Source organism: Sarcophilus harrisii, chromosome 4 (genome assembly GCF_902635505.1).
Source record: "Sarcophilus harrisii chromosome 4, mSarHar1.11, whole genome shotgun sequence".
NCBI lineage: Eukaryota > Metazoa > Chordata > Mammalia > Dasyuromorphia > Dasyuridae > Sarcophilus > Sarcophilus harrisii.
In genome coordinates this window covers 67,856,249-67,884,232 of record NC_045429.1, presented here as the reverse complement: position 1 = coordinate 67,884,232, position 27,984 = coordinate 67,856,249, and the positions used below count along the sequence as shown (strand labels likewise).

General features: G+C 37.2%; 1 protein-coding gene across 1 annotated transcript in view; it reads right to left on the bottom strand.

Annotated features, from left to right (window-relative positions):
• SOAT1 (sterol O-acyltransferase 1) overlaps window positions 1-27,984 on the bottom strand; it is a 69,447-nt gene that overhangs the window by 10,620 nt on the left and 30,843 nt on the right. Inside the window, exons 4-11 of the mRNA XM_031936959.1 lie at window positions 12,282-12,430; window positions 12,122-12,181; window positions 10,752-10,859; window positions 9,094-9,376; window positions 8,271-8,349; window positions 4,832-4,913; window positions 2,976-3,021; window positions 1,467-1,596 (exon numbers count right to left, since the gene is read on the bottom strand). Of these exons, the coding sequence (XP_031792819.1) occupies window positions 1,467-1,596; window positions 2,976-3,021; window positions 4,832-4,913; window positions 8,271-8,349; window positions 9,094-9,376; window positions 10,752-10,859; window positions 12,122-12,181; window positions 12,282-12,430 (937 nt within the window). The remainder of the gene's footprint in view (window positions 1-1,466; window positions 1,597-2,975; window positions 3,022-4,831; window positions 4,914-8,270; window positions 8,350-9,093; window positions 9,377-10,751; window positions 10,860-12,121; window positions 12,182-12,281; window positions 12,431-27,984) is intronic.

The following is a 27,984-nucleotide window of genomic DNA, read 5'->3' as shown; positions in this document are numbered from 1 at the left end:
AATCATATTCTGATTTGTGATTCTTATGAAGAAGACAAGGAAGATACAATAAAGAAACTTAGAAGTTTACCCAGAGTGCTTGGGTTCAGATTGGAAATCAATATCCAAAAAGATGGAGGGAAGACCTAAACAAGGATAAGGCACAAAACTGTAATACAATTAGGAGAGGTAATAGGCTGAGATCAATCAAAAATGCTAACTAAGGACAACAAAAAGGATACTGAAAGTTATATATTCAGAGCAAGAAGAAAAGGATGACAGTGAGAAAAATATGGAAGATGACAGAAAGAAGGCAGAACAATTCAATTGGTATTTTGCTTTTCACCAGCTAGGAAAAGATCCTTATAACATGAAAGATTTCAAGATAGGTGAAGCATTTAAGAGAGAAAACCAAGACATCTGGAATGAAGTCAAGTTTCTTATCCCAGAAAAATGATATCCAAGATAATGAAGAACATTTAAAGACTTGGTTGCTAAACCACTGTTATTAGTCTTTGAGAATTTATGAAAAATGGGAAACATGCTAGAAAACAGAACAGATAAATGTTTCAATTTAAAAAAAAAAAAGGTAAATTCTAGAAATTATAGAGAGATGAGCTTCAAGTCAATTCTCTAAAGAGTGACAGGATCTTTAGATATCTCATTTTCCTTTTTGAAAGGGTAGATACATCATTGCCTAAGAGAAAGCATACATTGGATTCTGACAGTCACTTATCCTTGTGAACAAAATTTAGAGAAATGTGGGCTGGGTATCAGCTGCACACAAAAAATGGTTTGATGACAACATTGAAAGCAAATCTCTAGAAGTGAGTTGCAGGGTCTTGACCTTGAATAGTACAATTAAAAAAATCAGTTTTGATAAAATTATAGACTACTAAAAGGAAGAGTTTATATAATGAATTATGGACAAGACAGAGATTCAAAAAAGATCTTATATTTGTTACCCTCATTTACCTATGAATTTTTTCTGTTCAGTCGATTCAGTCATGTCTGACACTGTATGACCCTATTTTGGGTTGTCTTGGCCAAGAAATTTGAAAGTAGTTCCTATTAAATATTTCTTCTCCAGCTAATTTTATAGGTGAGGAGACCGTGGCAAACAGGGTTAAGTGACTTGCCCAGGAAGCGTCTGAGGCCAGATTTGAACTCAGGAAGATGAGTATTTCCAGCACACTATCCACTAAGCCATACACTAAATAGTCTTTTATGAACACAAGTTTATTCATTTTCAGAAAATTATCTGAAAGTCACCATTTAAGGCTACAATTACCTTGCAGTGGTATAATTGAGCATTCACTTACATCTTTGTCGGTTAACTAAAGACTATGCTACACCCAAAAGACACAGGCAGGGATTTCACAACACAGCATTTGTCACAAACAAGAACATGAAAAGTATCCCTCAGGTTTTCTTCTGGATATGTTACTCCAAACCAGCTAAAGGCCTTCCAAATGGGCTCATCTTACCTGGTAAAATGGAGTTAAAGATGCACAGGACCAAAACCCGAACACTGAAGGGTTCTTGTTTGATATTTCGAAATAAAGGAGCACAAAGTCTTTCAAAGATGTAATATGCATAAAACATGCAACCAAAAACCTAGAACAACAACAACAAAATCACTGGGCTTTTTTACTTCTTCCTTTATCCTCCCCACCCCCTGGAGGAATGGAGGCAACTGAATCTAGTCATTATGATACATGATTTCATAGGAAAGGAAAACTCCCCCTACCAAAGCAGTTCAGTGCCTTCTTTGAAAATTACAATTTGATACATTAAATGATGTTAAGCAATTGGCCCAGGGTCACAACAGCCAATACATGACCTAGACTGGACTTGAATCCAGATCTTCTGTGCTTTTTTCAGTCCACTATGCTACACATCCTCTGAAAAGTTGCAGTTGATGCCAGTGAAGTATGATGGTCTCTAATGTTCAATTAAAACACAAAGCGAGCAGATCTTTTTTTTTTAAATTTTAACCAAATGTAAACAACATCCTTTAATATTTACATTATTTTATCTCGTTTATCACTTGGCCATTTTTACCACAATTCTTTTTCAACTTTTCCCAACATCATTTTAAAAGATAAATAATATTAAATAATATTAACACCTCTTTTGTGCACTCAACAAAATATATGGATATAGAACAATATTCACCTTCATTCAACTAATGTTAATAAACACCAATTGTAAGCAAGAGACTGTGTTAGGAACTAGGAATATAAAGATGGTAATTTACAAACTGTGATGTATGTGTAAAACACAAAACATACACAAATAAGGAAGCTAACAAGGTAAAAAGAACAAAAGTATAAAAAGCACATTTAGAGACAGAGAAATCACTTTCAGGTACACTGGGGGAGAAAGAAATGAAAGGAAAATTATGGAAGTTAGCACCCACAGCGGATTTTGAAGACTCAAGAAGGCTCTCAACAATACAGAAATGAAGGAAGAATGTTCCAAGTCCCACCAGCGGCTTGTATAAGACATAGCAGTAGGAGAAGGCTGGACCACATCAGGGAAAGAGTTAGTCATCCAATGTGGCTGGAATGTAGAGTGTAGAAAGCAATAAAAGATAAAATAAATCTGAAAAGGTGGTTTAGAGCCAGAAACTCACAAGTCTTAAATGCAACTCTAATGAATATCGACTTAATCTTCTTAGTAATAGAGAAGTATTGAAGGTTTTTTGAACAGAAAAGCAACATAATCAGACTTTGCACTGGCAAGATGAATTCAGCAGGTACATAAATAGACTGGAGAACACAAGAAAATGGATTCAAAAAACCAGCCAAAAGGCACAACAGTTCACATAAGAGATGATGATGAAAGCTTGAAATATATGAATTCTTACCAATTATCTATCGTTCTGGATAGTTTTAGTTTTTCCAGAAACAAGTATTATATATTTGATTTTCTTATTTACTTCTACCCATCACCAATCCAACATCGTATTAGCTGATTGCCTCTTTACTCACCTGTGCAAATTGAGTTGCTACATAACTCCATCTGATAGTGGGATTCCTGAAGAGAGAGAAAAGTTAGTCTATTTTTATATCTTCAATTCTAAAAGTTGTTAGTTCTTCCAACCTAGTACTTCAATAATAAATAACATGTATCATATTTTTATACAATGTTTATAAAGCATCTCTCAAGACAGTAAGCTCTGGCTTTCCCACTTAATTTTGATGTCATTCAGTCATTTAAAAATGTTTATTTTTTTGATCCCATTTGGGTTGATTTTTGTTTTTTGTGGGGTTTTTTTTTTGGGGGGGGAGGGATGAAGAGGTAAAGATCCTGCAATGATTTTCCATTTCCTTCTCCAGTTTATTTAACATATGAGGAAACTGAAGCAAACAGATTCAGTAACTTGCCCTGTAAATGTGTATGGCCAAATTTAAACTTGGGCCTTCCCAACTCTAGGCCGGCACTCTACACATCACCTAGCTGTCCACATAATAGCATGTTGTAAATGCAGTTTTGGATCTTAGCTCCTGCTCTGCCTGGTGAATTGTGTCACATTATGCATTTTAACAAGCTCCCCAGGATCTTTGAGCAGAAAAGGAAAAAATGATGACAGGTCAAAAATTTAAAATCCCGAATATGTTCTAAGAGTAAAACCCCAACTAACTGGGATGAAGAAATAGTCAAATGAATTGGACTTTTGTCTTTTATACAACTTTATAGATATTTAGGATTTTCATCTTTTTTTGTTGTTGTTGCTGAGGCAATTGGGGTTGTGACTTGAAGTGTTACGTGTTTTAGTCCAGATTTAAACTCAGTTCCTCCTGAGTTCAGGGCTGGTGCTCTATCCATTGCACCACCTAGCTGCCCCAGGATTTCCATCTTTTAAAAAAGAAACTTGGATCACAGATTTAGAACTGGAAGAGATCTATCTAAAACCCTCACTTTGTAGATGAGAAACCCAAACCAAATTAAGAGACTTGCCAAGGTCGTCAATGTTACAGCCAGGATTTGAATCTAGGTCCTCTGCCTATGTAAAATCTTTCGAGAATAAGATACAAATAGGCATAAATAACCTGAGGTCTGAATTCCAATTCATGAAACCGTAACTTCTAAAAACTTTCAAGGGTGGTTAGTCAAGCAGAGGGAGTCCCCAGCAGAGAACATTAAAAGTCATTTAAGTAACACTTATTATGAGACAGACACTGAACCACATGTGACCCATACAAAGAGATCCAAAAGATTCTCATTGCTCTCAGTAAGCTCACAGCCTATGAAGCCCACTATTACAAATAAACTCTAGACAAGATAAACTGAGGGTCATCTCAGAGGGAAGGCACTGAGATCAAAGAGGACAAGGAAAGACTTCTGGAACCTAACAGAAGAGTGCCACGTGTAAAGTAGCTATGTGGAAGGTCTGTTTGTAATGTACTTACAATAATGTCACATTATTATGTCATATCCTCATCTTCTATATCATGCAAAAACAAAAGTCCAGAACACTGGAGTAATAAAGTATTCTAATTCAAAGGAAAATTCACTTATAAGTATTACAATTTAGAGAAAATAATCATATTATTATGATTTCACATTTCACAAAGATTTTCAAAAGAGATAAGACAAAAGGTTTTCTGGTAAAGTCATAATAGAGCATATGATCTCAGTTAACCAGGATATACTCAATCTCAGATACTTTGGTTAATTAATTAAAATAAAAGGTTTTTATTCAGCCAACTGCAAGAACTCAGAGCCTTCCTGAACAATATCCTGCTTCCAAAGCTCTTATCTTGGTACAAAGAACTGCTGATAAATAATCAATATTTGTTTCAGGATATGTAGGACCTTCATTCACACTTCATGCCACTGTTACCTGGGATAGCTGTCTCTATAGATGAGAGTAGGAGCAAACAAAAAGTACAAATACTGGTTGACTTGGGGTATCGGAACAGTTCCTGAAAAGGGAAAAAAAAAGTGTTTAATGTTGAAGCCTTTAGATTCTGTCTGTCAAAAACCAGTAGGAAAACAAACAATAGTATGAGAGGAGGGGAGGGAGGCTGGTTGGTGAGACTCTTTTCTCTGCCCAACCTTCCCTTCCTTCCACTCTCATTCCCTCTCTGCTTCTCTGAATTGCATAAAAATTGGATCTCTCCATGGAGTCTTTCTTCCTGAGCCCTGGAGCTGCTGCTGCTAACTTAGGACTTGTCACAGATGTGCCAGCTAGCCCCACAACTACTTTCTACCTCCTGCCCCACTTTACCATAATAAGTACGACACCCCTACATTGTGGTGACTGAAAACAATTCCAATAGACTCAGGACAGAAAATGATATCTGCAACCAGAGAGAGAACTACGGAGACTGAATGAGGATTAAAGCACAGAATTCTCACCTTTTTTTGGGGGGGGCGAGAGTAGGGTATCGCTTTTTTTCTTTATCATGTTTTTTTTGGTCTGAATTTTTTGTACAAAATGAAAAATATGAAAATTTGCTTAAAGAATAGCAAAAAGCAAGGAAATAGGGAAAAAGGAAGAAAAATCTAGAACACGAAGTTTTACAAAATTGAATGTTGAAAACTATCTTTACGTGGTTTGGGAAAATAAAATACTACTGAAAAGAAAAATTCTAAAAAAAAGAAATGTTTTTTAAAAGCTTTTTCTTCTCCTTTTTTTATTATAGTTTTTTATTTACAAGATATATGCATGGGTAAATTTTCAGCATTGACAGTTACAAAACCTTTTGTTCCAATTTTTCCCCTCCTTTCCCCCGCCCCCTCCCCCAGATGGCAGGTAGACCAATATATGTTAAATATGTTAAAGTATATGTTAAATAAAATATATGTATACATATCCATACAGTTATTTTGCTGCACAAGAAGAATAGGACTCTGAAACAAGGTAAAATTAACCTGAGAAAGGAAATCAAAAATGCAAACAGATTAAAAATAGAGGGATCAGAAATGCTATGTAATGGTTCACACTCATTTCCCAGAGTTCTTTTGCTGGCTATAGCTGATTCTATTCATTATTAAACAAATGGAACTGATTTGGTTCATCTGATTATTGAAGAGGGCCATCAGAATTGATCATCATACAGTATTCGTTGTTGAAGTATATAATGACCTCCTGGTCCTGCTCATTTCACTCAGCATCAGTTCACGTAAGTCTCTCCAAGCCTCTCTGAAATCATCCTGCTGGTTGTTTCTTAAAGAACAATAATATTCCATAACATTCATATACCACAATTTACCTAACCATTTTCCAATTGATGGGCATCCACTCAGTTTCAGTTTTGCACATGTGGGTCCCTGTCCCTTCCCCTTCTTTAAGATGTCTTTGGAATATAAGCCCAATAGTAACACTGCTGGATCAAAGAGTTTGTATAGTTTGATAACTTTTTGAGCATAGTTCAAAATCACTCTCCAGAATGGCTGGATGGATTCACAATTCCACCAAGAATGTATCAGTTTCCCTGTTTTCCCACATCCTCTCCAACATTCAAAAGCCTTTTATTTTCAAAACATATGCATATAGTTTTCAACATTCATCCCTTGCAAAATCTTGTGCTCCAAAAATAAATAAAAAGATAAATTATTTAAAAATAATAGCTATTGCAATTGCCCAGGTATCTATGGATAAGTACAAGAAGAAATATTATGATGGTAGAAATGACCAGATTTGATAACTGAGTGATATACATGAGATAAGAGTAAAGAGGATGCTGAGATTATGAACCTGGGAGAATGGTGACACTCTAAGGTACCAGAGAAGTTCAGAAGACAGGACATTTTTTGAGGGAAAACTATTAAGCTCTGCTATGGACAGGTTAAGTAGGAGACCCTCTTTGGGGTCATATTGAAATGTTTAGTAGGAAGCTAAAGAGATGATACTGGAGCATAAAAAGAGACTAAGGCTGGAAAGATATACAAATATGTTATCTTAAGTGTTTTAAGAGAACTGAACCCATGAAATTGATAAGATCACCCAGGAAAGCAGTGTAAGGGACTTCCACAATTGGGGGACATGAAAAGGCTGCAGCTCCTGCAAAGAAGATTGAGAGGCAATGTTTGCAAAGGTGAGAGAAGAAGCAAGAATACAGTGTCATTAAAACTAAGAGAGGAGAGGATAATATCCAGGAGGGAAAGGGAACAACCCTGCCAAATGCTATAACGATGTCAAGAAAGATGATAACTGACAAGACTGCAAGATTGGCTCATTAAGAGGTCACTGGGAACAGAAAGGCAGTTATAATTAAGCTAAGATCAGAAACCAGAGTTGAGTAAAGAGTGGGGAAAAAAGCAAATAAAAGCATCAAATATAGGGGCTTGTAAAGGAAATTAGCTATACAAGAAAGGAGAGATGCAAGATGACAGTTAGTGGGAACTGAATGATGAAGGGAGGGCTTTTCTGGGAAGGGAGAGTCGCAGCCAGAATTTCTGCCAACAGGCAAGGCACTGAGCATTTTATTAAGTGATTGCCATGGGCTAAGCAAACAGGGACAGACCAATGATTAGACAAACAGTAGAGACAGATGTCCAAGCAGTTGGCTGGAGAAGATAAGGAAGGATATGTCCATCAAGATTCTATCTACAGAGACTGGCCATAGTCAAGAGACCTCTTCGTAAACTGATAGGAAGGATAACACAGCAATGGGACAATGTCAAGAGAACTTGAGTTTGGATGGTTTCCATTTTTTCTATGGAGTATAAGGCCAGGTCTTCAAGGAAGAAGGTGGGGGGCAATCTAAAGAGAAGAGAGGCGCTGTTTGGAAGAATTGATCTGTTAGATCCGGAGTTGGTCAGAGAAGGTAGAACTGCCTTGTGTCAGGGAGGACGCAGCTGAACTTAGTTAACAAATTTATAGTGCACTCAATTAACATGTTTTCTACCATTCTTTAGCTCCCCTGAGCAGCAAAGGAATAAAGGAAGTGGGTGATAAGAGCAATAGAGGTTTGCAATCTGGCATGGGGTTGATAGGACTCATCAAAAGACTGAGACTGGAAGGGAAGAAGGCCTGAGAGGACAAAAATTAGGGATGAAGACGAAATGTGAAATAATCAATATGAGAAGTTAGGAACTAGAAGGAGAATCTTTGCAGCATATGGCAAGATCAAGACATAATTAGAACATAGATCGTATTCTACCCATTTTAGTTAAAAGAATTCATAAAGGCACCAAAATTAAGAAATCTGCAAAGGCAATCCTTTCAAGTCAAAATCTAAGAGTAAGAATAAACTGTTATTAAATTTATTATATTTACTAGTAGAGTAACAAAAGGTTCCATTTTCAAATCTGTTGGTAGAATGATTACTTACGTGATTTTTCTTTAGTAGCATCTAATACCCGAGGAACATTCTCCCGAATAAATGAATGAGCTTTCATAATGAAACGAACCTACAAAGGAAAAATGATTCAACTGTCTTCCATTTTCTCATAACTCCCAATATCATTATGACAATGTGACATACTAACATCAGTCAATATTGCCTCTGATTCATTCTATACATAACTGTCATAAATTCATTCTAAAGATAACCAAATATAATTTTTAAAATGCCATCTCTGAAGATGAGTACTAATAACCCAAGGCATTTTTCATTCAACCCATTAGGCATTAGTCATGGTCAATTTCAAATGAGAAAGACAATTCAGTTTTTAAACTCATATATTAGAAGTTTCCATTAACTAAGTCAACAAATAAATGAAAACAAAAGTAGCAAAAGATTTTTAACTTGAGATAACTTGAATATTCAGTTGTTATGTATCTTACTGTTCAACTAATCTTTATTTTATAATTTACATTATTTTATAATTAAAACTTTTAATTAGATAAAACAGGAATTAAAACTTATGTCTGAGGGTTTTGTTGCTTTAAAATTTATTCTTAACTTATTAAAAAGCACAATAAAGAAATAGCAATAAAACTGGTCAACTTTCAGGCTTGGTACTTTTGAGGAACTTGTGCCAATAGTCAGAAATGTTTCTATAAAAAGAAGGGTATCAGCATGCCACAGGTTTAATGTCTGAGAAGTCTTGACAGAATACCTTCCTAATTTTCAAACCAAAGAGAGCCTACTAATTCTTTATTTTGTTAGAAACTGCAAATGTAATCTATTTAGAAAATTCTAGGATACTTACCTGTTCAAGTATAACTATGAATCGGGAAGCTGGTGGCAACATATAGGTCAATACAATATAAGTTGATCCACATCCCAAACCTACAATCTGGAAAAGCATGAAAAGCATCCCATAGAACAAAGAATAGACAATTGGACGGGAACTCTTTGCATATCCTTTGGCCCAGCGTTCAAAAAGTAAATAAGGAATGATCAATGTACCAAGGAACATGATCCACCAAGTGCAAATTACAACAGGAAATTTGCCAAAAGCATAAGTAAAGAGGCTGAATTCTAGGACCAGTCTGGAAGAGAAGAAAAAAAAAAAAATAAAACACAGGACTTAAACATACTATATACAAATCTTTGATCATCATTAAAAACCTACTGTTCTACCCGAGGTCTGTTGATGATTTAAAGATTCCATAATAAGAAATTCTACCACAATTAATTTCAAAATGCTTCTGCTTAGACAAAGACCACCTCTGATTCAGAGTCTAACAGTCTCTGCAAAAAATAAAAAATATTCCTGGAATCACAAGGGGCAAATGATTATAGAAAAACTGTTTTCATATTTGCAATCTTATATTTATGTCTCTAACTCTATAAACACTAAAAATTTGATTTTTAGCTTGCACTGTTGAAGGGCTCTAAATAGAAACTTTGAAACCTGTGCTTCTGAAAATTCTATATTTAGCTAGCTCTATATTCTTTTTTATATATAGCTTTTTATTTACAAGATACATGCATGAGTAATTTTTCAGCAATGATCCTTGAAAAACCTTCTGTTCCAACTTTTTCCCTCCTTCCCTCCACTCCCCTCCTCCAGATGACAGGTAGACCAAAACATGTTAAAGTATATATTAAATATAATATATATATACATATCCATACAGTTATTTTGCTGCACAAGAAGAATCAAACTTTGAAATAAGATAAAATTAACCTGAGAAAGGAAATCAAAAATGCATAAAAACAGAAGGATCAGAAATGCTATGTAGTAGTTCACACTCATTTCCCAGAATTCTTTTGCTGGCTATAGCTGGTTCTATTCATTATTGAACAAATGGAACTGATTTGGTTCACTCATTGTTGAAGAGGGCCACATCCATCAGAATTGATCATCATATAGTATTGTTGTTGAAGTATATAATGATCTCCTGGTCCTGCTCATTTCACTCAGCATCAGTTCATGTAAGTCTCTCCAGGCCTTTCTGAAATCATCCTGCTGGTCATTTCTTACAGAACAATAATATTCCATAACATTCATATACCACAGTTTATTCAGCCATTCTCCAATTGATGGGTATCCACCATTCAATTTCCAGTTTCTAGCTACTACAAAGAGGGCTAGCCTTATATTCTTAAAATAATAAAAATTTTAAAACACTAGCATAAATTTCTTTTAAAAGTACTTCTACATCTAAGAAAAGATGTAATTTTCCACTTCAAAAATTAGCATTTAAAAAAATTTCACAGGTTACTTGTACCTTCTACTCTATAAGATATATAGTTGATCCTTATTTTGAGGTCACAGATAGTGATCACATGCATTTTTCTGCCTATAGGATACAGACATTCCATTGTCAAATGCTCTTATTACTCAAATTTAAATTAGAGAAATAAAAACTTAACACATCTTCCTTGTCAAAGTTAACAACTTTTTTCATATTATTTTACCTTCCTTCATCAATGTAGTCCACTACAAGTGTGCTGAGAATGAAGAGGATGAGAAGGGCAATAAACATATGATATATTGTTCGAATGTGGTTTACTTCCAATAGCTCACTGTAAATGAAATTGAAAATGAAATGTCATTAAAATATCAATTACTAAGGGCAGCTAGATAGGGCAATGGATAGAACACCAGCCCTGGAGTCAGTTCAAATCCAACCTCAGATACCCAACACTAACTGTGTGATCTTGGGCAACTCAACCCCAACTGCCACCCCCTCACACACAAAATCAATTACTACCACCTTGCATTAATAAAATGTCCTTTGTAAGAAATTCAATACATTTTGTTTATTTTAATTTTTCTATGATTAGAAGATTAGAAAACGAAGATATATAGAGTATTAAGTCAAATTTATCAGATTAAGAGCATATTAAACCAATTCTGAGGTACTATCTCTCCGTCTACGTCTCTCTCTCTCTCTCTCTCTCTCTCTCTCTCTCTCTCACACACACACACACACACACACACACACACACACACACACACATCCCCTTTAGCCAGATTGGCTAAGATGACAAAAAAAGCACAATGACAAATTCTGGAAAAGCAGTGGAAAAATAGGTATATTAATACACAGTTGGTGGAGCAATGAATTGGTCTAGCCATTCTGGAAGCTATACCCCCAAAGCAAACTATTATCCTTTGGGCATATCTTTTGACTCAGGTAAACCACTATTAATTTTATGCTCTAAAAAGAACAAGATAATGAAAAAGAACCCATATGTACAAAAATATTTACTCCTCTTGAGGTAGCAAAGAATTGAAATTAAGGAGATATGCCCATTAATTGACAAACGGTTGAACAAGTTTGCATATATGAATGTGACAGCATATTTACTATTCTTTTTTTTAAAAAATTATTTTTGGGTAATATGGCTAACATGGAAATTTGTTTTATATTACTATATATCTGAAATGGGTTTTTATTTTTCTTCTCTTCTTAAAGAAGAAGAGGAAAAAAGGAAACAAGAAAATTTGAAAAGGGAAAGAAAAAAATTGAAAAATAGAAAATTAGGAAACTTAGGTAAAGAGAGATTTAGTTACCTACAACCACAGTTAATTAATGTGATTCTACTCATTCTTCCATCTGCCCATCAACAAACAGGCCACCCCATCCCACTGAGGATAATTCTACCTTGAGGCCAGCTAGATCAGGGGTTGGCAAAACTTTTTCTACAAAGGGACAGACAGTAAGTATCTTAAGCTTTTCAGGTCAAGAGGCAAAATCAAACATATAGGTTTTGTACAATTTGAGACATATGTGTACCATTAGCATTATCTATTGTGACAGACAAATGCAAGATACACTCACTCCAACATAGATCTTCTTACAACAAAAAGCTTTCCTTGTTCTGGACGATTTCTCAAATCCCTGTCAAAGAATAAGAAATTTTAAGTGCTTGAAAGGCTATTAGAAATTTGGTTTCATACAAGGCAAATGTTTTAAAGTGAAGAAAAAGCAGCATTTTTACCTAGCTCTGTGGTTATTCTTTCCTCCATTGAGGATGGCAAAGGACTTTGCAGAACCAGAAATATCCAGTGAGGTTGATTTATCAATAAGATTAGTCACAAATTCATCAAACTGATTACCTACTTCCTTCATAAAAAATGGCTTCAACTGCTATAAAAATAAAAGAAAACATTAGTTGCTTCAAAGATGCTGAATTTTGTCAGTATAGATACACTTTCACCAATACAGATAAAAAAATTTTAATGCTTTTGTAGATGATCTAAAAGCATTATCACTTCGTGCCAAAAAAAAAATTACTTGTGACATTTCTTTGAACATTTATGTAAGGAAGAGATTCCATATCTGGCATACCAGGAGATTGAGTGTCCAAAGAAATAATTACTGCACCAAAAAAAAAAAAACAAACCAACCACTCAGTGACCCTCAAAGTAAAGCAGGCTTTCAAGGAAGCTGGGGGGAATCGGAAGCTCATTGTTCAAGTCACAGAATGGAGTGCATGAAGAGCCCCACCATGGTTTGATGTCAGGACAATCTCCCCAGAGCAAAACCATCTCAGGGGCTCTCTTATCACACCTTGACTCCCAAGAGCCCAGGCTGGTGTGGCTGAGGTTGGGGGGAGGGAGGAGAAGGTTAAGTGTCTCAGGTCTGTAAATGTCTTTAAAAACTAGGTAGGAGATAATTGACCAAGATAAAAGACCAAGGTCTTTCCAATTTAGGAGGACCTGCCAGGAGGGGAGCTTTGCTAACTTATTATTACATCTTCATGTCATGATGAAACACAGACTTTGAGAACCACAACGTGTTTCTGGTTCAATGACCACTCTTGAGGGTTCTTCAATTGAAGATAGACCAAGGTAGGATTAGACTTGCAAACAAAAGTCCAGCAGAATTCATGCAAATGGAAAGCCCCCACCTGGGGGTAATTGCTGCCCACTTCTCAGAAGAGGACCAAATGCAGAGTGAGGGCTTGACTTCTACATGAATTGGATTCAAGGAAAGCCTCCCTCTCTCCTCTGGAATCATCCAGAGCAAGTGGCAAGATAAAGGTCGAGAACACCATGATGGCCCAGGGTGACCATCATGGCCTGGGATGACCGCCTTTCTACATTTAAAGCTTTTCCCAGGTTTTGCTTTTTAACCTGAAAGCACTATAAAAATGTATCATCATTAACGGTTTGTAAAGCCTTCTACTGCTTGGGAATAGTGCTAATATCTGAAATAGCTTCCCTGGCCCTAGTCTCTCCCCATTTCTAAGCCATCATTCAGGATGCCAAAGAAATCTCAAAAACCCTCCAGAGATCCTTATCACCCCCTCCCCCAATAAAATAAAATCCTGAGCCAGCCCAGCTTTCCATCATATTGCTTTTTACAAACTTTATATTCTGGGCAAACTGGACTACTTCCCAGTTCACCAACCTCATTCTGCTCACTCATATCTATTTACATTCTTCAAGACTCTGTGCTCAGGAAACTCTGAAAATAATATTCTTAATATGAAACACAATTATTTGCATATATATTCCACACCTCCTCGTAGACTTCTAGATCCCCAAAGCTGGACAAAATCACTTATGTAGACTACTCTTTCCTCTCCCCCCACAAATTTTCATCTAGCTCTCAATTTGCACTGTTGGAAAAGTGGAACATCGAATGTAAATAAATGTAAATGTAAATAGATGTGTGGAACTTTTTTTGTGTCTATTTCAACTAAAAAAATCCCTACTTACCTCACAAACTTCTTATAAGAATCAAATAACAATCAAATTTTTAAAAATGTACATGAAAGCATAATGAAAATCTCAGATATGGGGCCAAGGAGAGAATATCATGACGGACTAACTTGTTTTTACCAAAGGACAAGATGAGGAAGCAAAGAAAGTGTATGTAGCCAATGCAGGAAGGTAAGAATAGAGAGAGGAAAGGGAAATAAGTTGGGCTCAACTAATCATGCAAAAAGGAAAGCCTGTTTATTGTAATACAAATGATCAAATGAAAAGAGTTCAGATTAAACTCCTTTAAAAATGGATTCTCCTCTGGCTATTCTATGCTTTTAAACATTGACCCAGGACCAAGGGGAGATTACACAAATACAAAGAACTCTAAGAATTAGAGCACAAGAGAGGTAAGAATGAAGAACTAACATATGGCCAGTGGGGCCTTCAGCAGAAAGAGAGGAGAGTATATTCCAGATGCAAGAACAGAAAGATCAATGGATGGTCAAATTCTGAACATGAGATAAACCTGACAAGTAGACTGGATCCAAAGTGAGAGGGCCCTGAATGCAGGTGAAGGAGCTTGCAGCTAATTCAGTAAGCAATAGGGAATTACTAGTAATGAGAGTAAAATTGATCTGAGTCAGCCCTGTAAAATTACCAAGAAAATGTCTCCTTTGATCCACAAACCCAAATGGTCTTGCATCCTTTGGAGCAAGGTAAGCCTTCTTCAAGAAGTCACGACTCCAGGTAAGACTCCTCTTAGACTCATGCATAAAATGGGTCTTCAGAAAATGACCCTTTGCAAGATCACTTCTCTCTTGAGAATGATATGCCCACCAAGAGAGTCCCTCTTGGTGTTTTCTTTAACAATAAAGCTTTTGGGAGAACAGCTGAATAAATTGTGGTATATAAATATTATGGAATATTATTGTACTATAAGAAATGGCCAACAGAGCCCTTTTTGTAGTGGCTAGAAACTGGAAACTGAATGGATGTCCATCAGTTGGAGAATGGCTGAATAAATTGTGGTATATGAATATTATGGAATATTACTGTTCTGTAAGAAATGACCAACAGGATGATTTCAGAAAGGCCTGGAGAGACTTACACAAACTGATGCTGAGTGAAACGAGCAGGGCCAAGAGATCATTATATACTTCAACAACAATACTAGATGATGACCAGTTCTGATGGATCAGGCCATCCTCAGCAACGAGATCAACCAAATCATTTCTAATGGAGCAGTAATGAACTGAACTAGCTATACCCAGAGAAAGAACTCTGGGAGATGACTAAAAACCATTACATTGAATTCCCAATCTATATTTTTGCCCACCTGCATTTTTGATTTCCTTCACAAGCTAATTGTACAATATTTCAGAGTCCGATTCTTTTTGTGAAGCAAAATAATGGTTTGGTCATGTATACTTATTGTGTATCTAATTTATACTTTAATGTATTTAACATGTATTGGTCATCCTGCCATCTAGGGGAGGGGGTGGGGGGGAAGGAGGGGAAAAATTGGAACAAAAGGTTTGGCAATTGTAAATGCTGTAAAATTACCCATGCATATAACTTCTAAATAAAAAGTTATAAAAAAATTTTAAAAAAGAATACATGGCAAATGCAAACTGAAAAACAAATAAACAAAAAAAGCTTTTTACCATAGCCTTTGGGTTTAGTGAAATTCCTTCCCTGCAAACTCACGCCTTGGACAGCTGACCCTCACCCATTCCTACCTAACCTCTTCTTCGGTACCCTCAGCCCTCATTAATACCAATGTGGCTATGAATAAAAAGCTGTCTCTACTGCAGGCAAGATACTGTAGAAGGTACTGGAGAGAATGGCCATTCCTTGGCCCCAAGGGGAAGAAGAAACATAGCATAAGATCCTGAAGTGTTAGAATGAACATTTCCCTTTAGTTCAGGTTCTCAGCATCCCACCGCTGGAATACCAACCACAATACTCTCCTAGGGTCTCTGGCCTCCAGTCTCTCCCTCACTACAATGTGTCCTCCACAAAGGCAGAGGAATGATTTTCACTGAAAGGTCTAATCATGTCACCCTTCCCTCTCCAATGCTGGCTAAATTCCACTGATTTGCTGTTACCTGGAGGATCAAACACAAACTGCTTTTCCAGTCTTATTATATATACACCCCTGCTCCTTTTTTTCATATTACAATCTGGCCTTGATCCACAACTTTTAAGTAAATTCTTTCCTGATGCCCTCCTTCACTTTTTTTGTATTCTAAAAATAAAAATATTTATAGACTTTGAGGAGAAATTATTTTCGTGCCCTCTCATCTAACACAGTGCTGCTTGATAGGCTGAAGGAACAGGAAGTTGATAGTGATAACACCTGAGATTTTGATTCTGTGTATCTAGAAGAATGTTGATTCCACAAACAGAAACAGGGAGGTTTAAGGTGAACTGAAGAGGAGGAACTATTCTACTTGCATCCCAGGGGGAGACCTCCATTTCCCAACTCTGGGAATTTTCACGGGCTGTCCCTATGCCTGGAATTTGTTCCTTATCTCCAGATTTCCTGACTTTAAGTCTTAACTAAAATTCTACCTTCTAGAGGGACCTTTCCTCATTTCTGTTAATGCTAGTGTCTTCCAATTTATCTTGCAAATAGCTAGTTTGCCTGTTTCCCCCCTTAGACTGTGAAGATCCATTAAGAGCAGGGGCTTTGTCTTTCTTTGTACCCCCAAGCCTTAGCAGAGGGGCAAATGGTAGGTGTTTAATAAATGCTAGCTGATAGACAATGGCAGCCCAGACATTGATTAACACTGTTGGTAACTCAAAGAGTTGCTAGCTCCTGCTCTAATATTTCTCTATAAAGATTAACTGATTAGCTAAAGAGGCTGAAGGTTTTTAAATCAGAAAATGAAATGGGACATTAAAAGCAGTGGTGCCAAACTCAAATAGGAATAGGAGACATTAAACTATACATAAGGAGAATCCCTACAGGCTGCACACAGACTTTAAAACCCACATATTAACATCATCTGTGTTTGTTGTGCTTTTATTGTTAAGTATTTTCCACTTTCATTTTAATCTGTTTCAGCAGCACTCAGAAGTGTTGAGGACCTTCTCTTTGATAACCTGTGATTAAGAGGATTAAAGTGTGTCTTGGAGCAGGCAGAGAACACAAAAGGGGAGGAGGCTATTTTGCAATCTTTCAGGTAAAAGTTAATTGAACTAGGACAAGAGGCAATGGGAACGGTGTAAAGTCTGGGTGGACAACTAAAAACAGGAATCTCCAGAAAGTTAAATGTTCATTTTAAGCCATAATAACACAATTTAATGCTTTGGGTTCAATATCTCAGATATTTTGAGTTTATCACCCTTCTATTTCTTTTTCTCTTTTTTTTGGCAAGGCAATTGGTGCCAAGTGACTTGCTCAGGAACACACAACTATTAAGTCTTAAGTGTGTGAAGCTGGATTTGAACTCAGGTTCTCCCAATTCCAAGACTGGTGCTCTATCCACTGCACCATCTAGCTGCCCTCCATACTTCTATTTCAATAGCATAATGCTAGAGGCCTGCAGGAAGCTCCCAGAAGACAGAAGGCTAGAATTCCGTCTCAGACATTCACTCTGTGACCCTGAACAGGTCACTTAGCTCAGATGCAGCCACAGTGAGCCCCCACTTCCCCACATTTTTCCAATGACATCTAGAAAACTCAGAACAAAAAGCGATGGGCAAAGGCAGACGCTGGGGACACGTCTGGCCAGGAGCATGCTGAACATGGAGAGAAAGGGCAAGAGGAGGTCCCAGGCACTTGCCCCCGGTGACCCTGGGGGAGCCAGGGAAGCACTTTCAGTTTTCTCATTGGTAAAATTGCTAATTCCCAGAATTTAGCAAGTAATAAGCACTTGACGAATCGCTGTTGATCTTACACTGAGTAACGTGGTGGTATGGACGGCCACAAACTTGTCACTGAGTCTATCTGGCTCCCTGTTCTTTATGCCACTTGTTAAACTTGCCCTCATCTGCCTCCGACCCGTGTCTGGCATTGAAAGCCCTTCAGTAGTTTTTCAGAAGCTCAGAGGATCGTGTGAAATATGGTTTGTTTAAGTATACTGGAGTGGTGGCGGACCACAACTTCAAGCAGAGCTCTAACAGCCGTGGCTGGGAGGTAGATGCTATTATTATCCACCTTTTATGCATGGACTGTAGGGACCCTGGTCATGGTTCCAGGACAGAGCACAGGCCAGGAGAGCAGTGACCAAACCCTCCTTCAATCACGTCACCCTGGAAGAACTGAGGGCTTGCAGACCCCCAGAACTAAGTTTCTTTTGTAGAAGGGTGGGTGAAGAAGCTAGTGATGTCTGTTGTGCTTCCCTGGAGACCACAGACAATTACAGCTTCTGGTCACATGTGGTCCCAACCTGGGGCACCTTAATTACATGAGGGTACTCTATCCTTAGGAACAAATTTTTTGTTACTTTTATAAGATATTCTGGGGTTTAGGGCTAGATTTTTCCCCCCAAATCTAGGACAATTTACTTTTTGTTCAGTAGTTTACATTCATGGTTTCTTGAACTATTGCTCTGAAAAACAGGTTTAAAGAAAAATAATGTTTTTAAAGAAGTCAAAAGATTCTTTGGACCCTTAAATGAATTTACTTTATTATTGAATAGCCAATAAATATTAGCTCTAACCTTAGCCCAAGCTTCGGTGGCTTGCAGTTAATAGATTTTAAGTATCAAGAGAATGTACAATGAGTATAAATAGTAGCTATTTTCTGTTCAGGCCAGAAAGTAGTAGAGTCTTCTCCTCACAGACTGATATTTTTGTGATGGTAAATTAGGCCATTTTTTATCTCAATTCCTAACTAATGCTTAACAGAATGGATGTAGCTTCAAACAAAGGCCTAGGAAAGACCTGAATAAAAAATACTGAGAATCGATTACAGGTCTATCTGAACCCTATGCCCCAAAGAAGAATGTAGGCATCTTGCATTAAGAAATCTTAAAAAGATTTTCTTTTACGAAAAACTACCCAAATCTCATAAAATCAGAAATCAATGTAGAAATAGAAATTATCCACCTACTGTCCACCTGAAACAAACTCCAGGAACACTAAGCCAAAATCCAAAGTTTTCAGGTCAAAGAAGAAACACTGCAAATATAAAGAATTTAAGTATCAAGGAGTCACAGTCAGGATCACACACAAATTAACAAACACCATTATAATGGAGAAGAGAGCTTGGAATATAATAGTCCAAAAGGCAAAGGATATGGGAGACAGCCAAAAATAAATTATCCAGCAGAGCTGAGCATAATCCTATAGGCGGAAACATAACCTTCCCTCCTTAAGAGTATTTTATTTTTTCAAATACAAGTAAAGATAGTTTTCATAATTCATTTTTATAACATTTGAGTTCCAGGGTTTTTTTTCACTCCTTTCCTTACCACTCCTTTCCCAAGACAAGCAATCTGATATAGACTATACATATCAAACATTTTAAACATATTTCCATATTAGTCATGTTGTGAAAGAAAAAGAAGAGCAAAAGTGAAAAAACAAAAAACACCCAAAAAAGGTGAAAATAGTATGCTTTGGTCAACATTCAGTCTCTACAGTTCTTTCTCTGGATGTGAATGCCATTTTCCATCCTAAGTCTCCAGTAGACAGTAATTTTCTTGAATTGCTGCGTTGCTGAGAAGGGCATACCAGTTGCATTATCATAGTTAGTCATCACATAATCTTGTGTTTGTGTACAATATTCTGGTTCTGTTCATTTCACTCAATATCACTTCATGTAAGTCTTTCCAGGCTTTTCTGAAATCATCATTTCTTATCATCTCATATTCCTTATAGAACAAATATATTCCATTACAAGTTTAATTTTTAAAAATAAATGAAAAAAGATTTTTAAAACTTTCCAAGTCTTCCCTAGACTTCTAACTAAAGAGTAGTGTCTGGTAATAGGAGCAGATTCTTTTTGTTGTTCCTATTGGTAGAGAATACATAACGGAGATACAAAAAAGTGACATGATTTCATGAAACTACACCTCTTCTCTCAAATTATTCCATTAATTTGTAAAAATCAGTATAGAATATTTAACACTTCACAAACTGAATATAATATTCCCAAGGAGGAGCCAGCTTGGCGAATGCCTGGAGACCAGTGTAGAGGCCACTCTGGTAATCTGCAGTGAGCAAGGGGGTGAGGCCGCTGGTGAGCCTCAAGAGGTCAGAGATGAAAGGTCAAGGATGACATGGCGAGGTCTGGCAACACACCTGAGAGACTTTGACTCAGATGTGAATTTGACTGAGTGAATTTGACTGCAGATATCATTTATTTGTAAAAAACAGTATAAAGGATTTTTGTCTGATTTTCAATTGAGATTGCCTAAATTTTTCCTCAAGGAAATTAATCTCATAAGTCAGTAAAGTAGTCCATTGGAAAGAAAAGCATGTTATCTTTTAATAGTTACTTGTGGCAAAGGACTTGTACTTTGCCAAATACAAATTGTACTTGCTTAATATTTGCACAAAATTAACATATTAAAATACTGTAATAATCTCTGTGGCAATATTCTCTTTATATAAATAAGTTACCATGATACTTCAATAAAAGCTGAATAATCATTCACTTAAGACTGGAATAAAACTGTATGTAAAATCAATTTGATTATCAACTTTTGGAGAATAAGGCCTGCATTCAATCAATACAGGAAAGGATTTTTCCATATTGGAACTATTTAAAGAAGGTCTGTTAAATTGAAGAACTTTAAAAAAAATAAATAAATAAATAAAATAAATTGAAGAACTTTTCAATTTGTTTGATTGAGAGGAACAAAAAACCTAAGTATAATATCATTATGTTCTCAGGAGCAGAATATAAAATATATCTAGAATCATTTTTTACTTATTTTAAGGCCCATGTACATACTCACTCCTACCCATAATTACTAAGTATTATGGGTACAATATGAACCAAGTTCTCCTGATTCCAAATCTAGCACTCTTCCAACTAAAAAAGGAACACGGTCAGTCTTACACATCAAAATACCACAAATTTGTCCCACAGCCAAGCCAAGTCAATAAACACTTACTACTGTGTTCAGTGCTTGGGTTATAAAGAAAAGCAAAATCAATCCCTGTCTGTGAGAAGCACAGTTAAATGTGGAAGACAACTAGAAACAGGAAAGTGACAGGATCAATTGGGGATGATTTCAGGGGATTAAGGAGGTCTGGGAAAGGCTCCTAGAAGGGCTTCTTGAGCTGAGAGAGTTGAAGGAAGCCAGAAGGCAGAGTGGATGGCCAGAGAAAATGCTCAGAGGGGGAGGCAGAGATGTCCTGCAAGAAAAAACAAAAAGATTATGTAGGAGAGTGGGGTAAGAATCAAGTTTTTCTATTTGACCCTGGAGCCACTGGAGTTTTTTCAATGGGGCTGTGACATGGTCAGATTCATGTTTTAAACAGATCAATGGGACAGCAGAGAGGAAGATGGATAGAGTATGGGGAAACTCCCATAGCCCCGAATGGAGGGTCTTTTATGCTTATATCCTGCCTGTTTCCAAAGACTAGTTCTTGGGCTTAGAAGTTTCTCAATTTCTTTACCTAGTTTCTCAAGCTTAGAAATTACTAGTTACAAGAACATCTTAATTTCATTAATGATAAAATAATAATAATCATCTGGTTCCTTTCTACTGAACAGTACTTTAGGTACTTTAAATGTCTTCATGTGTGTCAGTCTTTGAACAAGGTATTATTAAGCAGACTAATTAGATGCAAGCTACCTTCAACAGAAAAACGGGGAGAAAGCCAGTTAAGAATTAAAGTGGCTTTTCAAGCCAAGATTTTTGTCAATAAAATTTCCTTTGAAGTAGTACTGTAATAAAAATACTATCTGTGTTTCAAATCATATCAAAATCAACAAATATTTATTAGCACCTTTTCAAGAACTATAAGATAAAAGTACTAAGAGTGAAACAAAATCTATTTGCAATATATACATTCTAATGAGACAATCTAGGAATGAGGGAAAATCAGCACGTAAAAAATATAAGCAACATGGCTATAAAACTAAAACAAATACATTCAAAGTAATTACATACATGGCTGTCTGAGCAGGAGGACACTAACAGCTTAGGGGAGGGTTGTGGTTTCATGTACCTTAAATAAAGGGATGATGCTATTACGTAGAGGGAGGGCAGCTAGGTGGCACATTGGAAAATGCCAGGCCCGAGGTCAGGAAAACCTGAGTTCAAATCCAGCCTCAGACTAGTAAGCTGTGTGATACTGAGAAAGCCACTGAACCAGTTTGCCTCAGTTTTCCCATCTGTAAAACTACTCCAGTATCTTTACAAAACAAAACAAAAAAAACCTCCAAATGGGGTCAGAAAGAGTTGAACAAAACTTAGAAATGACTAAATAACAAAGGAGAGAAGGCATTCCAAGCCTGGGGAACAACCAATGCAAAGGCAAACAGATAGAAGATGAGGAGGTATGGGAGGAAAAAAGATAAAGTCAGATTTGACTGGGCTGTAGAAAGCAGATTGAGGAAGGCAGTAAAAACAGGTCAGGACCATATCATACAAGGTTTTAAACTAGAATAAGGAGTTTGTAAACTAGATAAAGGAGTTTCTACTTTATCCTTGGGGTGACAGGAAGCCACAGGGGCTTTTAAAGACAATCACTTGGCTTCTGCCAAGGCCCAAGGAGGAGCCAGTTTGGCGAATGCCTGGAGACCAGTGTAGAGGCCACTCTGGTAATCTGCAGTGAGCAAGGGGGTGAGGCCGCTGGTGAGCCTCAAGAGGTCAGAGATGAAAGGTCAAGGATGACATGGCGAGGTCTGGCAACACACCTGAGGTGCCAGACTCCAGCCTGGAAGGCCACAAAAATGAGGAGTCTGTGACAGAAATGGGGGTTTTGGCAAAGGGAGGATTTAAGGGGAACGACCAGCGTCCAGCTCTCTGAGTGTGAGACTTCTCTCAGACAGGGGCACCTTGGTCTCACAATCTGGCCTCAGACCCTACTGGGCTGGGGAACTCTGAGCAAGTCATTTAACTGAGATGGATGGAAGAAAGGAAGGAAGGGAAGGACAAAGGGGGGAAGAGAAGCAAAGGGAGGGAGGGAAGGAAGAAGGGAAAGATTTGTCTTAGACACCCAGTTTGAAAGGGAAAAAATGATGGCACCTAAAACCTAATACTGAGAAAAAAATTATTATGTGGGTTACAAAAATGATCTTTCCTACACAGTCTAAATGAACTCTGAACTGTGCTGATTGTTTTAAGGTATCCTGGCTTGTCAGCCAAACTTAACTAGATTACAACATTCTACGCTCACATTTTTTTAATCAATCTCAACAGTTAATAAAACCACCATCTTCGGGCTAGTTGGTATCATAGCTTCTCTGACCAAGTTAGTATTTTTTTTTATTATTTATCCTTCACCTAGCTTTTTTTCTTTTTTTGATTAAAGTTTTTTATTTACAAAACATATGCATGGGTAATTTTTCAACATTGACCCTTGCAAAACCTTCTGTTCCAAATTATCCTCTCCTTCCCCCACCCCCTCCCCTAGATGGCAGGTAGTCCAATACATAGTAAATATGTTAAAATGTATGTTAAATCCAATACATGCATATATATTTATACAGTTATCTTGCTGCACAAGAAAAATTGGTTCAAGAAGGGAAAAAAAACTGAGAAAGAAAACAAAATGCAAGCAAACAACAGAAAGTCTGAAAATGCTATGTTGTGAACCACACTCAGTTCCCAGAGGCCTCTCTCTGGGTGTAAATGACTCTCTTCATCCCTGAACATGTGGAACTGGTTTGAATCATCTCATTGTTGAAGAGAACCATCAGAACTGATCATTGTGTAGTCTTCTTGTCATGTATCTCCTGGTTCTGCTCATTTCACTCAGCATCACTTCATGTAAGTCTCTTCAAGCCTCTCTGTATTCATCCTGCCGGCCATTTCTTACAGAACAATAATATTCTATAACATTCATATACCACAATTTACCATTCTCCAACTGATGGGTATCCATTTAATTTCCAGTTTCTTGCCACTACCAAAAAGGCCTGCTACAAACACTTTTGCACATGCTTCACCTAGCTTTTTCAGTACTCCCATACGTTGCTAAAATGTTAAAAAATAATAATAATAATACACAAATCCTAAGATCCTATGTAATAACTCCAAAACTGATTGAAACCTTAAAGAAAGCTTGTATTTCTCCCCAAAAATCTTTCTTCAAATCCATTTAACAAGTGACATTTAATGTCATTTTTACCCTTTTATAACATGCCAGCGCAAAAATACAACATCTCTGTGAAAAGGATTATTATCCCCAACTTACACACACAAAGACACTCAAAACTGAAGAGGTTGTTGGCTACTTACTATGTAAAAGGAATAGGGAAAGAATATTAATGATTATAAGTCACTTTCCCAAGATCCTCCTGTTAGTTATAAAATAAGGGAAAAGGCAAAGCCACATTTTCATGGGACAAAGTAAAAGCTAAAGTAACATACAATTAACAAGAGTTTAGAGGAATATTATGAAAAAGTCAGTATTTCTGGATAGAAAATACCTGGTAATTAGACCTGCCTCTCTCAACTACATGAATTCTGTTAAGATCTAAATACCATCTGTTTTAATGAACAGGTTTGTTCTTTTATATTTATATATACTATTTTTACTCCAAATAAGTATCAAATTACATAAGCATACTTTTTCTAGACAATCTATTAGGGGAAAAAATCCCAAAAGACTCTTAGAATGTATTACTCAGAATGATGACACTAAAGAAGTTACTTTAACTTACAACTCCCCATGTCATCTGATTCTTTCTCATATAGCTGGGTCATTTCCTGAACTGTGTATCCTTTGCTACTCTTGATTTGAAATGCTGAGGGGAATAAGAGAGCCTTTGTTCCAATGAAACATTTTTAACGGAAGTCAGGAAACAAAAAATAGGGAATCAAAAGGTCATAATTATCACCTTACAAAAGGGAAAGGATGCCCAAAGTCACCTAAGTAAATGAGAGCTGTGGAGCTGGACCTATGGGCCAGCCTCTCAAGCCAGTACTCTTCCTGTACCAAATTGTCTCTCCTCCACTCCCAACCTGGGGGGATCAATTCACTGAACTAATGTAGAAAATCTTCGTATTCACAAAAGCAGATAGAGAATGTAAATATGTCCTAGACATAGGATTTGAGGGATCTGATTATCTCATACTGTTCTTTATTTCACATTTATTTATCTTATTTCAAAGAGTAAGCATTCTGAGAGCTGTTGCGTTTGCTGGTTTGCCTTTTAAATGTGCTTTTCAGCAAAGATTAAGAGGAATTCAGCTCCTGGGTGGTTTGCCACTATGCAACCTTTGCTCTCTCACGCTCTCTTATTTGAGTCTTTTCTTTAGGTTTTTGGGACACAAAGGTCTTCCTACTTAGGAGACCCCCACATCCACTCTGTTAATGTTGGGCATCCTCAGGCCTCTTCTTCCTTCAAAATTCTTTACTTGGTAATTTCACAGTTCCCATAGATTTAACCATTATTTCTATGCTCACGGTATTCAAACCCCTTTCCTAACTCCAGTCTCACAGCAGCAAATGTCTTTCAGAAATCTCAAACTGGATGTCCTGCAGACACCTTAAACACCACCAAAATAGAACTCACCTTTCTCTCCACCTTCTGCGCTTTCCCTGCTTCACTTCACCCCATCCAGCCCTCAGGTTCCTGGCCCAGGAGTCACCACGGAGTCCTGACTCTCTTACTCCAAAATATTGCCAAGAGCTGCAACATCTCCTATACCTTTGGTACAGGCCCATAGCCTCCCACCTAGACTGAAGACCTGCTTCAATACATTGCAGCACAGATATTCTTTCTATACATGATCCACTCTGGCTTCTTTCCCCATCTTTATTATCTTAATGACATTTCTACCTCTTTTGTAAGTCCAAATGTGATGGTTCCACTATCCTTGATGGAGAAAAGTTTGTTGAAATGATTTTTGCAAATCTTTTTTCATGTTTCTTCCATATGTAAGGGAAAGACTTACCCTGCTTCAATACATCCTCCATTCAGCCACATGAGCGATCTTCCTAAAGGGAAAGTCCAATCACGTCACCCTCCTACTCAGTAGATTCCCCTGGCACCTCATGACCCTTAGGATCTAACACAGGTTTAAAGCCTTTACAACAGTCTTCCTATACTTCGGAGCTGTGAGTCTGGCCCTCCAACCCACCAGTAAGACCTCCATCTCTCAATACCAGGCCAGCCTCATGCCTGTAATGATCTTCCATCTCCTTTCTGCCCACTGACTTCCCAGGACCCTCAGGTCCCAACTAAAGTCTTTTATTTTACAGGAATCCTTACTCAACCCATCTTCATTCTAGTGCCTTCCTTCTCTTCATTATTTCCTACCTTGTTTTGGATATGATTGATTGCATGGTGTGTCTCCCGTTAGATTGTAAGCTCTTTGAGAGCAGGACCTCTCTTTTGCCCTTTTTTGTATTCCTTAGCCAAGTGCCTGGCACATAATAAGTGCTTCATGTTTTATTGATCATTTTTTAAAATATGCCTACTAAGGTTTTTTTTTGAGCAAGATACACGGTTTTCTTTCTTTTTAAAAAAAATAATAACTTTTTATTTTCAAAATATACACAAAGATAATTTTCAGCATTCACCCTTGCAAAATCTTGTGTTCCAAATTTTTCTCCTTCCCTTCTTCCTAGCCCCTTCCCCTAGACAGCAAATAATCCAATATAGGTTAAACATAGGAAACTCATGTTTCACCAGGATCTATGACTTCATGGATTCAGCCTGGGGATGCCTGGATAAGGCCTATAGCTTTTGACAATCTTCCAACCCCTTGTGTATGCCTCATGTTATTTATTATTAGAGGGTTACCTTCTAACTCCCTGCCTTCAGGACCCCCACCTTCTACCCAGAGTGGGTGGGCATTCAGTAACTCCACACAGGCCCTCCACATAAGGAGGGCCCCCAAAGTAGGCCCCTCATCATTTCCCGCCACCTTGACTCTTCTGCCCTCTCCCCCCCCTACCCCCATCCCTGCTGCTGACCTTCACTGTATGTATGGACTTGTACCATTAGAGAGAAGGGCTTAGCACAAGGCCTGGCACACAGCAAGCACTTAATAAATATTTAGTGAGTGAACAGGGCTATTTCTGGTACAGGTGGAGGGCAGTCCTATAGGTCAGTAGTAACTGATTTTCCCCCCTCATCTGGCAGTTATCTTAGCTTCTAGCCCCTCAAAGCCTTCACAATCTCACTTTTTGCAGCACAGATATTCTTTCTATACATGATCCACTCTGGCTCCTTTCCCCATCTTTATTATCTTTAGTGACATTTCTACCTCCTTTGTAAGTCCAAATGTGATGGTTCTACTCTCCTTGATGGAGAAAAGTTTGTTAAAATGATTTTTGCAAATCTTTTTCCATGTTTCTTTCATATGTAATCTGCTTTTCAGTTTCACTTTTGAATGTCAATAGAGATGACTTTGGTTGGTTATTTATCTTCCCAAACTATGTCAAAACTAGTTTTACACTCCATAGCTTTTCTCTGCTTTCTGAGATGATACTGCTCATAAATTATATAGTTCCAAATTCTCAAGAAGATTTTTAGAAGGTTCAGAGGACTATCTTAAAAAGTGGATTATCTTTCTTATTAATTTTAAGTGTTGATGAGATCAGGACTTGATACAGTTTTAGTGAAAGACGGAAACAGAAAGCTCGTCCATCTGAAAAATCAGATGAAGACAGCTATCAACTTTTATAAAGCTGGTTTATACATCGGAAGAAAATTTGTTTAAAAACCACTTGGTAGGGAGAGGAGGTTAAGTCAAGCAAGGCAGAATGAATGAATTCTGATGAGGAAAGTCAAGAAAATGGGCAATTTTTTTTTTCATCCCAGAGCAGATTAGGAAGACAGAAAGGTCTGTGGATGCTGGCTAGGAACACAACATGGTGGTACTGACAGCAGCAAGACAGAAA